The sequence below is a fragment of the Athene cunicularia genome (assembly GCF_003259725.1).
Source record: "Athene cunicularia isolate RWA chromosome 2 unlocalized genomic scaffold, athCun1 chr2_part1, whole genome shotgun sequence".
In the NCBI taxonomy this organism is placed as follows: domain Eukaryota; kingdom Metazoa; phylum Chordata; class Aves; order Strigiformes; family Strigidae; genus Athene; species Athene cunicularia.
Genome location: NW_020799095.1, coordinates 48,021,959 through 48,035,804, shown reverse-complemented (window position 1 = coordinate 48,035,804; position 13,846 = coordinate 48,021,959). Strand labels below are relative to the sequence as shown.

The 13,846-nt window shown below is 44.7% G+C and overlaps 2 protein-coding genes across 2 annotated transcripts in view; one reads left to right on the top strand and one right to left on the bottom strand.

Annotated features, from left to right (window-relative positions):
* Positions 1–1,287, top strand: part of DLEC1 (DLEC1, cilia and flagella associated protein) — a 39,114-nt gene extending 37,827 nt beyond the window's left edge. The window contains exon 37 of the mRNA XM_026841780.1: positions 1,023–1,287. Within this exon, the coding sequence (XP_026697581.1) occupies positions 1,023–1,146 (124 nt within the window). The 3' untranslated portion in view covers positions 1,147–1,287. The remainder of the gene's footprint in view (positions 1–1,022) is intronic.
* A 204-nt stretch (positions 1,288–1,491) lies between these two features.
* Positions 1,492–13,015, bottom strand: ACAA1 (acetyl-CoA acyltransferase 1). The gene is made up of 11 exons (XM_026841778.1): positions 12,878–13,015; positions 12,526–12,583; positions 11,617–11,696; positions 11,122–11,164; positions 8,868–8,966; positions 8,391–8,471; positions 6,342–6,532; positions 6,065–6,244; positions 5,271–5,326; positions 4,358–4,503; positions 1,492–3,376 (listed from the first exon to the last, which is right to left on the bottom strand). Exons 1-11 carry the CDS (start codon positions 12,936–12,938, stop codon positions 3,301–3,303), a joined length of 1,071 nt encoding a protein of 356 aa, XP_026697579.1. The 5' UTR covers positions 12,939–13,015; the 3' UTR covers positions 1,492–3,300.
* Between the last annotated feature and the right edge of the window lie 831 nt (positions 13,016–13,846).

The window sequence follows — 13,846 nt, the reverse complement described above, 5'->3', positions numbered from 1 at the left end:
TCACTGCAGTGACTGAACTCTCAGCAGCAGCTAGCTGTCCCTGCTTGGAGCAGCATCGTCATGGGCCAGAGACCTCCCCAGGCTCCTGACTGCCTCAATTTTTCTGGAGCACTTCTGAGTATGCCTGAAGCGCTGCTTTTTGTCTGACAGCAGATACACTCATCAGCATGCCTGAAAGTGCCTGGAAGTACCAGAAAGCAAAGATGTTGCTGTAGTGCAGCCAGCTCATCTGTTCAGCTCCAGACGAAGAACTCCCAGCACAGCAGAGCTCGGGCCCAGCATGGCATTAGTACATGCAAGGTGTGAGGTGATTTTTAATAATTCACCTCCCTAAATAAGTGGTCTTCCTGCAGGGGAATTGTGTACAAGAAAGGAAAAATAAAAGTTGTCTGGCAGGACAGGCTCTTGCCTCAGGCCTTTACACCAGCTGTTTCTTAGAGGCAGAGAAGTCCTTCAGATGCGCAGTCTCAGGAGCGTTTGGGTAGCATCAGCCCTAGGCGAATTACGCTGCAAGACTCCCACTTATCGCAAAACTACGCTTGCTGTAAGCTTTTTGATGTTCATTTACAACCAGGACTCTACTGACTGACCCTTGTCTTAGGGGGGTTGACAGAAACTTTTTTGTTTCAAACTGTCTGTCACAGGGAGGAGTTTTTACATCAAGGCAGTGCAGGCATTTGCTCCCAAACACTATCCCCCAGCACACCTTCATTTTATTTAACTAAAACAGAATTTCACAAGAGATTCAAGTTCTTCTTTCAAACATTAAGTTAATAATCCAATGTCTTCAGGTACAGACTGGACCACTTCAAACACCCTGTATGTAGCCGTGGGAGGCAACACTGCAGTGAATGGCCACCCGCAGACTCGACACTCATGTTAGATACAGTGCTTGTGACCAGAGCAGTTTGTGTCTTAGGGCACCATTTTCCCCTTTTTCCTCCGCAAAGTAACTAATCTCATCTTAAAACACAGAATTGCATCTAGCTGTAACTGAACTGTTCTTCTGCTCTGCATTTTAGGAGCGACATTGAATATGAAACTATCATGACCATTACTGGAACGCTGGGAGAGAAGCCTTGCAAGCTGCAGCTCAGGGGACGAGGAACATACGATGGGAAGTATGAAGACCTGTATTTAATTTAAGCAAGACCATGTGGGACAAACGTCAAGGTAATGGGTCGGATGCAGATGTGCCATCAGTTGAGCCTGTCTTTTTGTCTACTTCAGTTGTTTTAATATGGACTGGAATTTTAGCAGAATGAAATTTAAGTTATGAGGAAAAAAGCTCATGGTACTTTAAAGAAAACAGTCAAAACCTCATTCTGTGCTAGTACTTTTATTACTGTGATAAGCTTACCATTACCTACAGACCAGGCTCTGCAAAATAATTGGGTTTAAATTGCAAAGCAGCTTTGATAACAGCTAAGCCAAAACCCTTTCCATATCACAGTATGACTCAAATTACAAGACTGTTCATACCTTAAAAAGTAGTTTTTGTTTTGCCTTGTTTATTTGTTTGATATTAAAATGGACACTGACACATAATAAAAAGCAAGAATTAGTGAATAGGACAGTATTCCCAGGCTGTTTTCTCAGTGCCTTACGTGAAAAGGGGAAGCGCCAACTTTCCCTGGACTCCTTGGAAAATTACCAACCTGCATGTTTCATCATGCTTGGGTACTGAGAATATCCCCTTCAGTTACAGAGGGAGGGATCCTTCTTCTTTTTAATTCTTTCCCCCCACATGGTTCCTATTTACTCACGCTTCTCTTTAAATGTTTTTAGTATTACTTTAGCTAAAGGTCACTGAAATTCCCACTTCTGAGCCTTTTAAGTTTTCCACTCCCATCATATAAAGTTTTTGTTAAAGGCGGTGTGTGTGGGGAGGAAGGGGCTGCAATCCACACTGGAGGAGAACAAAAGCTGCACAATAGCTGCCTTCTACCTAGTTGAAAACAGACTTGTACTAGGACTGAGAACTCCTTTTACACACGAGAACTTCAGTGTGAAAAAAGGACCCTCAAAGATGCCAATACCTTTCTGCCACCTCTAAATAATCTAATCTTCTTGCTCTAAAATACAGCATGTGTGACAGCTGGGAGAATGAAACAGGCTACAGCACGGGAATGTGAGAACATCACATAGCACTAACTAATCCTGACCTTCAACTAACAATCATCATAAAAAGAAAACAAATATATTCCAAGAACCCAATTGTATTACTGAGTGCAAAAACAAGAGTCAGGACAAAGAACCTCAGTCTGTGTTACAAATTTAAACTTTTCTAACATGTCAAAGACCATGAGTACATTTCTTTTTCGAGCTGTTAGCTCTCAGTTTCAGTAATCTTTCTGCTCCTAAGAGAGAGAACATAGAAGGGAGAACTTTACAAGATGAAATGCACATTTGTATTAGTGTTTAGAAGTACTGAGGTGTCACTGATGGTCAGGTAGTGCCTGCAGTAAGAGTAATGCTGAAACATGTTTTGTGTTAGGTAAGTAAATATTATTAAGCATAAGCTTGTCCTCTAAGTTGGAGTCACACAAGCTGATAGCTAGAAACACACTGTAAAAGATGGAACGGCCACCTTCAAATTCCTGGCTCCTGGCACTTCAGCAGAACCGTTCTTTACAGGCACCTCCTGTGTAGGACATTCTCGTCCTTCCATCTTCCCCTGCTGGAGGCATCAGAGCAGCTTGGTTAAAAGTAAAAAGCTACAGCACATCCCCCAGCACGGCAACAATTTCAGACATAGCCAACTTATGACGTGGAAAGGACAGGCACAGTTGTGAAGGAAATGATGTCAAGTCTTCGCACTGCTTTCAAAACAAGCTGGTTCTAGACTTTTTGAAAGATGGTGAAATCTTTCAAGAAAACCCTGGAAAGGCCTTTTCATGTGCACTGATATTTTTGTTCTGAGCAACCCTTTTAGACAATTTGTCATACAAAAACACTGGACCATGAGCTATTTCTCTCTAATAATATTCACAGAATAAAAGGATCGATTAAACTAGAAACATTCATTCATAATCACCACACAAGGGCCTGTAGTTGAACTTTAGCTGAACTAATTTCTCATGTCAGGATGCTTTTTAACTCTGAAGCAAATACCAATTTTGTATTTTCTCAACTGCATAGTAGATTTGTATGATTTACTCTGCTTCATAATTTGTGCCTAAAATTTGTAGATCTAGTAACAAATCCCTGAATCCAGTTGATTTCACAGTGTAAACTATTTGCTGTTACTAGTGAAGGCAGAGAACTAGCTGTTGTGTGGTTTCATCAGCACACTGGAGTTTAGTTTCCTGGGTACTCAAATACTGCTGCAGCGCCCATGCCAGTTCCAATGCACATTGACACAACACCATAGGCTCTGGAACAAAAAAAAACCACATGGAATTAAGAAAAAGAAAGACCAGGTTTAGTCATCTAACACAACAAAGAGTACCATAAATTTGAGCTACCCACTGCTCTCCTGTGTCACCAAGAGATTCTGACTCCAGAGCAGGTCCTGGTGCCCTAGAGCTCTTGTGGGGTGGTGTTTGCAGAGCACGGGGACACATGTTTCTCTCTTCCTGCTTTGTGGAGACAAGCAGTGTGCCAGAAGCAAGCTCCTTAGCCACCGGCCTCGGCCACGTCAGCAGCAGGGTCAAGCTAGAGCTGCTCTGATTCAGATGGGTTGAGGATGAAACTTCCTTTCCTGCCTCCTGCCACTGCCCTTCACCTGGCTTTGCCATGTAAAAGTTCAAGGTAAATTTGAATAGTCAGATGACGTGCAGCAGGATTTGTAGAAAAAGAGCAGAAAAGCCTGATTTCAGAGTGAGTTCTTCCACTTCAGTTCGAGGTGGTTTGAAGTTTTTGACTGACTGGCTTGGTATTTAACAGCTTCCCATCACTGTTATCCTCCCCTCTGGGCCAGGGCACAGCTTGTCCTGAGGTGCCAGTCCAGTGACGCTGTGCCAGCCCCGATGGGAGCAGTGGCAGAACCAGCCAGCAGCAGTTACAGGGTTTCTTCCATACATCAGGAAGAGCCCAAGTGCTGAGCAGAGAGCAAACCCTCGCAAAGCTGGATGCAGCCCAGCCCTGCAGAGCTCCCACTGCAGACACGCTGCTCTAACACTGCGCGCGGGAGGCGTCTACCCCAGGGCCCTACACCACCAGGGACCCGCGGGGACTCGGTGTTCATGGGCAGTGAGACACTGCACAGCCCTCCCTGCAGAGAGCCACGGGGAATTCACACGCAAAGCTATCAAAGGGATGGAGAAAGCTTCACCCAAACCGATGGTTACTTCCAAGCCTATGTTACTTACACACGCGTAAGGCATGGAGGCTAACACTGTTCCTCAGAGCTCACCTTCTCCCTCTGCGCTTCAATTCGTTGAGCAAAGTCACCACTTGACGAGCACCAGTGCAGCCCAGTGGGTGCCCCAGTGCTATTGCTCCTCCCAGGGGGTTGACCTTCTCCATGGGAATGCCCAGCTTTTCAACACAGTACACAGCCTAGAAAGACGGAGGGAACGGGTTCATGGAGATGCTCTCACCTCCGTTAGTTCTCAGCTCTCCTGCAATGGAGAGCTAAGAGGACTGCAGAGGAGGCTGGTGATCTCGTCTGTATATGAAGAGGGACAGCAAACCATCCCAGGCAGCTCTAGGGACTTCAACAGATTTGTGCTTAAAATGAATTTAGCTCTAACTATGTTTGTTATTACACAAACTCCGCATCATTGTGTCAGCTCTCTTAAGGCATTAGGCAGTTAGTACTTGGGGGCCTGACTCCAGCTAGATCATCTTTTCCAGGGGAAAGGGGTGGAACTATTTTACAAATCCCAAGCACACAGAAGAGAGCTAAGCCTGTCAACTACATCTCAAACTGAGCCAATGTCCTTTCTGACAGGCATGTCAGAGATTTGTGGGAGACACAGCAGCGAAGTTTCTACTTTTCATTAAGGACTACCAACACACACTGACACCACCCAGTAACAAATTACAGCCCTTGTGAAACAGATTTTGCAAGCTGGTTTTAGGATACGATAGTAAAGATTACATTCAGTGGACACATTTTTCCATTGTTTTAAATATTAAGCTGTATAAGCAATGCCTTGCTTATTTCTGTTTGAAGGAAAGGGAATACAGTCTGCACATGTTATTAACATTTGTCTGAAGATGTAACATGTGGAACAAGTTAAAATCTTAATTTGAAGACCAAGCTGAAATACTCTCAGCTACTGAGCAATGTAGCAACTCAGACAGGATGTTCACTCACTCACCTGGCTTGCAAAGGCTTCATTAATTTCATATATATCAATGTCATTCAGAGTCAGACCTACAGTTCAAGAAAGTCAGGATTTAGAAGGAGATATTTTTGCCTTATGACTATACCAAAGAGAGTAATTCACTCACAGCCCCCCTTTATGAATTCTAGTTCTACTCCACTAATGACAAAAAGAGGGCGACCTTGGCTCCATGTGGGGAGTCTATACTTGTACATGTTTATATACAACATCTGAAGACTGCAAAATGCCACAGTTCGTGGTATTTTGTCACTGAGTTTGACAATTTTCCTTAGATCAAATGTTATTTTTTTGTAGAGAGATCAAAGATTGAAGGGTATTTCAAGACTGAAAGGCAAAACTACAGGTGATCACGCAACCATAGCAATGACGAATGGACACAACAGTAATCATCAGCTATAAAAGCCATTTAACCTGATGAGTGTGCTAAGAACCCCAAGAAAAGCCTGTTCTGCTGGTCAGATAACAAAATTGTAAAGAAAAAAACTAAAGACCAAACACAAAACCCACACGCTGCTCATTATTAGGGAAAACAGCACCAAATGAACACGGAATTACTTGCCACATGTGAACTGCTGAGACTGTGCAGGGATTTAATCCTGAGCTTCTCAAAGGTGAATGACAGTTTATACATAAGTACAAGTGAACAGCATTACAATAATCCCATCTGAGATCTCTTTAAGGATTTAAGTTCACTGTTCCTACGGCTGATAGCTGCACAAGCTAAATTTCAGCCACAGAGTCTGATTTGCCTTGTGCCAAGTTCTTACCTGCCTTCTCCACAGCTACAGGGATTGCATAGGCAGGTCCTATGCCCATAAGGTCGGGTGGGACTCCAACCACAGCAAAGGACCTGAGCACCCCCAGGACTGGGAGTCCCAGCTGTGCTGCTTTTGAGCGTTTTGCCAGGAGAACAGCAGCTGCTCCATCACTGACCTGGCTGGCGTTACCTGTTGAAAGAGATGTATTAACACCTTTTTTGTCTAAGCAGATTCTGTTACGAGGCAGGTAAACCGCAGGAACAACACAAATATAATGAGAGCTGACCTGCTGTAGTGCTACCATCTTCTCTGAAGGCAGGCTTCAGCTTTGCCAAGCCTTCCAGGGTCGTGGAGGGCCTAATTCCTTCATCCTGGTGCACGGTGATTGTTTTTTGGTTGCCCTGATTATCTAGAACAGTGGTCTTCACTGGAACAATCTCCGTTTTAAACAGCCCCATCTGCTGAGCTTTTGCTGCTCTGTTAAAGAAGAGCATGAAAGGTTAAAATATTCTGGAGGTGAATTGAACTAATGTCAAGGAAACCAGTTAGTAAGGGAATGAACTTGGTACACAGGTACATCATCAGTGAGCAGTGGACGACAGGCTAATACTTATTTCCATTCATGGGAAGACAAACTTCTTACCTCTATGTTATGGGAAGTATATCACTAACATTAGGGGCATTATCCCCAAACCTGGGTCACAGGATCACACGCTTTGGAGCAAGATCCCCGTTCTGTTCCCATTAACACCTTTGTGACTGACCGACCACCACCAGCCCACAGCACGAAGCTGTACTTGTCCAGTGATACAACCCCTTTGCAACCGCAAGAAAATAAATGAATCCTAGTGTTCAAACATCAGTTCTTAGTTTGCAGTTAAACAGGGAAAAGGGGCTAAGCCTCCACATAATGCTAATAATTTCTGACAAGGTAGGGAATGGCTAAAGTTTGACTCATTCCTGTGGTTTTGTCCTACTAAAGATAAATTGAGCTTTAGACCACAGGCTTCAGGTATAATCTTGTGGCGTTTAAATGTAACCTTTCAACCCAAAGTTACTGCAATGTATGTTGCACAGTTCAGCGTGACTACATAGAAGGGTATCACTTAATTTAGCAGTAAAGGTGCAGTGAAGATTGGATCTGGTCCCCGAGACAGCAGTAGGGAACAACTGACACAATCACAGTGATCTAAGTAGGCAGAATGAAAATAGCTAAATTAGAATTAGCTCAGGGCACATAGTTTTAATCTTTCCTATCAACAATGTATTTTAAAAGCCTCCACAGTAGAGCTGATTTAGAAGATTTACCTTCCAGCAGCAGAGCACCCTTTACAGGGAATACGACTTGGAGACTGAAAACCTGTTTTACCCCCTCACCACTTTACACTTTTACTAATGAAATGGAAATATTTAATACTCCCAGGTAAGCAAGAATTAGTGCTGAAAGACAGATCAGTAACTCTGCAGACATCCTGAGACCGAGGCCAGAAAATCACCCCCTTCCTCGTGCGAGAGGCGAGGATCGCGTTCACATACCCTTTTGTGTTATCAGTTCAGTGTCAGTGAGAAAGGCTGGCATGCCAAGTTCCCTAAGAAGCAGGGCCAGAATTTAAAGGTTAACTGGCCAGGGCAGTGGCTTCCTGTATTAGATAAATAATTGGACCAGGGTGATGCTTAAACAGAGCTCTGAAAGTCAGTTTAACTCTTTGATGGCAGCAACTTTAACATATCACCTGCCACTGGACTGCCAGTGCAGCCCCATGGATTCCGGGGTCAGCTGACTTTGACAGTGACTTAACCTAAAAGGAAGGTAGGATTGGACTCACTTGGAGTCAAACACCTGCAGCCAAGACAAGGCACTCTTCTCACAGGCTTGGCAGTTCTCTAGAAACAGCTCCATGTTAATACTCCCTCTTAGGAAAGATTCGTTCTGCTGCCACTCCCATGTTCAGTTTCAAATGATACGGAGCCAAAGCCACTATGAAAACACCGCACCACACACTCGTTTCAGAAACCTCTCAGAGGCTGTTGTATCCTCTGGGTGCTGAAGAACACAGGGGCGCTTGCTGCTGAAGGCTCGCATGCCCGATGATACATGCACTCAATCAGTCACACAGTCCCCAGTCCAGCTCTGGACTCAGGTTTCCTTACCGCACAGCCCGGACACGCACCACTCTTCGCTCTGACCACCTCAAGCTTCTTTACTCACTATTAAGGTTTGGAAGGCAGCACGAAGGCTGCACTTAACCACTCTTGGGAAGTAGCAGGCAATTTTCTATCTGTATTTACTCCTTAACTAAAAGGTTTAAAAAATATATACAAAAAACACATTTACTTTTGTTGGGAAGCCAAGGCAAAGGCATCTTGCTTCTTTCGGGAAACTCCAAACTTCTCTGCCACATTTTCTGAGGTTATTCTGGGGAAAACAGAAATCACAGAATTAATCCAACACCACAGCTAATGGAGCTGGAGTTGGCAACACAAGGTTTGAGCGGTGGCTTCAGTCTCAAAGCTAACTGCTGCCTTCTCGATCTAGAACGGCTTGGCAGAAGCAGATCTTGAATCAAATCACGAACCAAAACAAGGTTCAAATCCCCCCATCACGTCTTTGCTCATTAAGCCACTGAGCTCAAGACATAAGACAAGGAAATCTCTCATCAGTCGCTGATTTCACACAATTCATCTTCTACCACAAGCAAGGAGGATGCCAACACATACATATCCAAGCTCACTGCATTCAGGTTGATTTGAGGTCACTGAGGAGACAAGCCATCTAGAAGAGCCTTATACTTTGGGAAGAGAAAACACTTACCCCATAGGAATAAGGCAATCTCGAGCTTTACTGTTTTCCATCAAACTGGAACTGATATCACCAGGGTTATTTGCACTTCTGAGGGACATCGTTTCCACGCTAAACACAGGAAAAATTTGAATTTGCAACCTATGCCTTCATACTACATTTGTGGTAACTGCTCCATTGAGACTGATGGAAACTCAGCATCTTGACAACGCACTTTCTTATCACCCAGCTAATAACTACGAACTGGCTGAGGCAGTTCTGCAATCATCAATATAAGAACTACCACGAAATGAAAACTGATTTCTAGATTAAATTGGTCCTTGTTTCACTAAGAACAGGATACCAACGTCAACAGTTAATTTCTTGGGTTTCCACAGCTAGGAAGGAATTGCTAACGATTCTGGCACTTCTGTCCCCAAACATAACAAGAAACCTAAGGTCCTAGGACCGGAGTTTCCAGTGAGATTGTCAACATCCACAAAATGCCAGGAAGTATAAAGCAAGCCATGACAAAGAGACTTCTGTGAGTTACGCCATTTGCATTTCACAACACAAAGAATTTAAGACATGGATCCCAGAGGCTGCAGTCTTTGACCTACAAATGAGCTAAAGGATTAAAGATATCCAAATTTACTGCAGAAATATGCAGCCATCACTGAAGACTAGTGAGCTTTTGTAAAGTCAGTCTAAACCACGAAGCCTGCGATGGGAAGAGGGTTAGAATTCTACTCTGCACCACACAAATACACTCATGAAAAGTAAATAACACAGAAACTATTGCTGGAAAACGCAAGACAAGCAGAAAGTAAGTTTATTCCCCAGGCTTATAGTTTAAATTCCTCATAGCACTTACTAACTCTAACACGGAACACTGCGTTACTTGACTTCAGCTGCATCTACTCCCTGAAGGAAGGTATAGAATCAGGTTTTAAGTAAGAACAAACCACAGCTACTGTGTTTTGTGTTGTCATCTAGTATCTCTCTGCCTACGGAGTGGGAGAGTTCACTCAGGGGCAGAGCATGACTTGGGATAAACCCAAGTCACAAAAGCTATTCATAATTTATGGATTTTAAGTCTTCATGGAGGACCCTGCAGAATAGATGCCAGAAAACCTCCCACTATGACACCCAGTGATTTGCACACCCGAAGATGCAAAGGCTGGATGCTAAACCTTTTGAGCTTTTCAGTACCGTTAAGTGCATCATTCTGGTGGACATGGCCAAGCAACTCTTGAAACGAGTGTGCTAAAGAGAATAAGTGAAAAGCATCATGTGTTCAAGCACAAGCATTTCCTGTGAACACTAAGTGCTCTGCCTACATCTGAGGAACATGCCTGTCTTGCTGAGCTGTTTCTTTTGCAGCAGTCTAAAGAAGGAAAGGGCATTCTCAACATCAGCTCTTGCTCACCAGGTACATGCAGGTGTTGAGAAGCTGTAAATATAAACATGTTCCTAAGGACTACCAGATGACTGTGTATAGTTATAAGTCAGGAAAGACTTAAGAGTTACCAAGGTATAGAGAAACCCAACATTTTTGACTCAGGATTACTGAATACTTGGTTTGAATTCATTTTTCTGAAGTGAATATGTATGTGGTCACTAGCATTTCTCCAAAGCCAACCTAACATTTACATAACCCTCTAAAGAAATAAACGCTTCTTAGGACATTAGGACTGAAGCAAAGAACAGCATGCCTGTCCACTGCAGAACATCTGTAAGTCTGTAGAACAGATATTAGCATGGGTAAGACATTAATTTCTTTATCCAAGATCGCTGCTAGTCTTCTAAGACACTAGTTAATTGGAGATTAGTTATAAAGCTAATTATGGCAGGCTTTCAGGCTGTCAGAGCTCTACACACAAGTGGCATCCTACAGCAGGGCCAGAGGACCCTAATAAAACAGGCTTTTTGCTTGCTTCTAAGAGATACTCAGCCTCTTATTGCAACCCCAGCAGACATGTCACCAAGGCCAAAACTTCCAGGGAAATTAAAGGACTTTTAAGCACCCTCCCTCAGACCCTTTAAGATGACCCAATCTTCTGCAAAAGTACTCAGCAGCTTCTGGTAATACACAAATTGAATTCCACCACTTAAATTTAGGTCCTAATTTTATTCACTCATTTGTCAAATGAGGACAGCATCTATTTCCTTGAGGGGAACAGAGCTGGTTGGAAGTGATTTATAATTCCTCACACAAAACTATTGCAGAGGGACAGAGTGCGACCTTCAGGAAGCCTAAGCAAGTACCACAGAAAGACTTTCTTACCCACAGGCCAAGCCAATGTCATAGGACCCATTTCGGATGCCACCTGTAACAGCAGTGCATAAACATTCTTACTATCATTAGGAACAAAAGCACTTCCATTTCAGCTGCAGTTTCATGCACACCTGAGACACATACCACAGCCAAACAGGACAATCCCTCTGCCCTACTGCCTGCCAGAATGTGAGCCAGGTGAAGGAGATGATGAAGACTAACTGTGACCTGACACACAAGCAGATAGGACAGGAGCAACCCTTCTAGAAGGTGCCTGATGTGGAGGTGATGGTAGAACTCATCCTCAGAAAAACAAGTTACTTCTCTAAGGGTAAACTTGGCCACTGGAGAATATAAAAGCATTCAACCAACAACACACTGAAAGTTCCTAACAGCAGAAAACATTATAACTTTTTTACTGCTCAGAGAGATTTGAGGACAAGAGAAACAAGCACTTGAGGCAGGCTAGGCATTGACTCCAATCCAAGTGCCCCTAACACTTACCAGCTATATTGATAATGGCCTGTAGCCCAGAGGAGCACTGCCGGTTGACACTTGAGCACGGCACCGACTCTGGAATACCACTAGAAAATAAGACAGTGTTGCACAGACTCAGTGACAAATACCACACAACAAAGCAAACCTCTAATGAGAGCATTAAGCCACTTGGTTAAACTTTAACCCTCAAGTTCAAGACAGATCCTGTTATACATTTGTTGACCTATTTAGTCCTGCACTAAGAGAAAGCAAAGTTCACAGAATTTCCACACTTGATTTGAAAGCGGCTCTGAATGCTGTTTCCCCACAGGTACAGATCCTCCGCAACCAGGGCCCTCTCATCTGCTCTAGTTCCTGGGGGCTAATCAGGGCCAGGAATACTGAAAAGCTCTGCAAAATTCGTCATTACTGGTGTCCTGTGTCTGCACCTCTCCAAAGTGGCAGTTGTATGCTGATTTACACAAGGAAACATCACTCAGCAGTAGACACTGGCTGAACTATTTGAAAGCTGGAATCCAGCTCAGTATGAGCCACTGACATTCAACTCCGCAAAATGAACAGAAAGACTTGAGATAACTCCATGGTTTTGGGACCAAGCAGAGCCAAGAGAAGCACAGCCTTGCAGTATGGAGAAGCAACAGGTGCAGCTGGGAGACCACAAAACAAGATCTCTTGTTCAGAGGCTCAACACAGGCAGCACAAATGGATTAAACAGCCTCACCTCTGCCTCCCTGTCCCTTTGCCATCAGGTTCTCCAAACACTAATTTCTAGGCAAAGTCTAATTTCTAGGTAAAAGGTGATCTGCTGTAACTTCCTGGGAGTGCATCAGCCTCATCACAACCTCTGACTCAGTGCTGCTCTGTAGCCAAGGCCTGAGAAGGAGAGCAAGAACCTTGATCTGGTTGAAAGTTTACCTTAGAAACTGCGCAACTCTTGCAATCAAAGCGCCAGCTCCAGGCTGCAACACGTTTCCTGAGTGCAAAGATACGATTCCAATCAATCGGTTGCATTTTCCTTGTTATCTGCTGCAGGCATTGAAGGGACATTAACATCACCGCAGCTTGGTATCATCCAGCCCCCAGAACAGCCCCGCCACGTGACAGAACAGTTGTGAAAGACGCACTGAATTCATAAATCTAACTCTACAAGTTAAGCCCTTCCAACCCCGTGATACTTGCAAGTGTCCCAAGGGATAGCAGGAGCAGCCTGCCCCAGACAGCTATACAGACCAGGAGTTTCAAGTCCGGACAGAGGTTGTTCACTCACCCACACAGATGTCTCCCAGGGCCTCAGGATGGAGATTGACATCTTGAAGGACAGCCGTCATAACGGCAGACAGCAATTCATCGGGTGTAGTATCCTAAAAGCACAGGGGATTAGCGCTACTCAGTGAACACCGGTAACTGCCCTGTCGCCAGTTCACCCTCAGACTACTTCAGAGTGCTAGCGTTATGATGCTCAGGCAGCTTTACTCCACCTCTCAGCTCTCAATGGTTGTTGTTTTTTTTTACAAAAGCATTATTACTCTGCGCATTTTTACCCCAGGTAAGAGGTACCTCTTGAGTGCGTTAACACGCTGTGTTCTTACCTAGCTGGGTTTCATATGAGCACACTCAGTAGGGCTTTCAAAACCGAACAACTACAGCGAGTTATATGACAAGACTTGGCAAGCAGAGCCCCTCCATTTGTGAAAGAAACAAGGTTGACCCCTCAGCTGGTGGGAAGCACCACCGGCACAACAAGACCTATTCTGAAGGATGACAAGCAATGATCCTGGCACCACGTTCATGCCTTGGTCAGAGCCCCGGTGCTCTACGATTGCCACCCAGTGAGAAAAAGGTCGCTCCAGAAGAAGGGTGGCACGTCCACACCGAGGAGCGAGCTGGGCAGGAGAGGGAGATGCTGCTTTTCTGAGTGGTTGCTCTGTTCAACCACAGCAGGTAACAGCAGCGTGGTAGAGACCTACCCCAGGCTTTATGGGGAGCTGGGAAACTTGTCGGTGCATTGCCTGGCTTTTTTGAGGGGATGCCTACTGTCCTGCCGCACCTGGGCCACGCACCCCCTGACATCAGAACCACCAGAAAATACCTTTTAGACCGTTTATAAAGCAGAGCCCCGATCCTGGGCCGTGGCTGGGGAGGCAACAAGCAGGCCCAGCACCTGGAGGGGAGGCAAGCGGAGGGGTCCCCAACTCCCCGCGGGGTTGCTCGGCAGCTGGGGGGGGGGCCTCAATGC

What these genes read in the sequence shown, in the direction of transcription:
- ACAA1 (XM_026841778.1), bottom strand. Translation starts at nt 12,938, where the DNA reads ATGACGGCTGTCCTTCAAGATGTCAATCTCCATCCTGAGGCCCTGGGA. An exon ending in CCTGGGAGACATCTGTGTGG is followed by an intron (nt 12,584 to 12,877) that starts GTGAGTGAACAA and finishes CTTTGCACTCAG; the next exon opens with GAAACGTGTTGCAGCCTGGA. An exon ending in GACATTGGCTTGGCCTGTGG is followed by an intron (nt 8,967 to 11,121) that starts GTAAGAAAGTCT and finishes TCCTGTGTTTAG; the next exon opens with CGTGGAAACGATGTCCCTCA.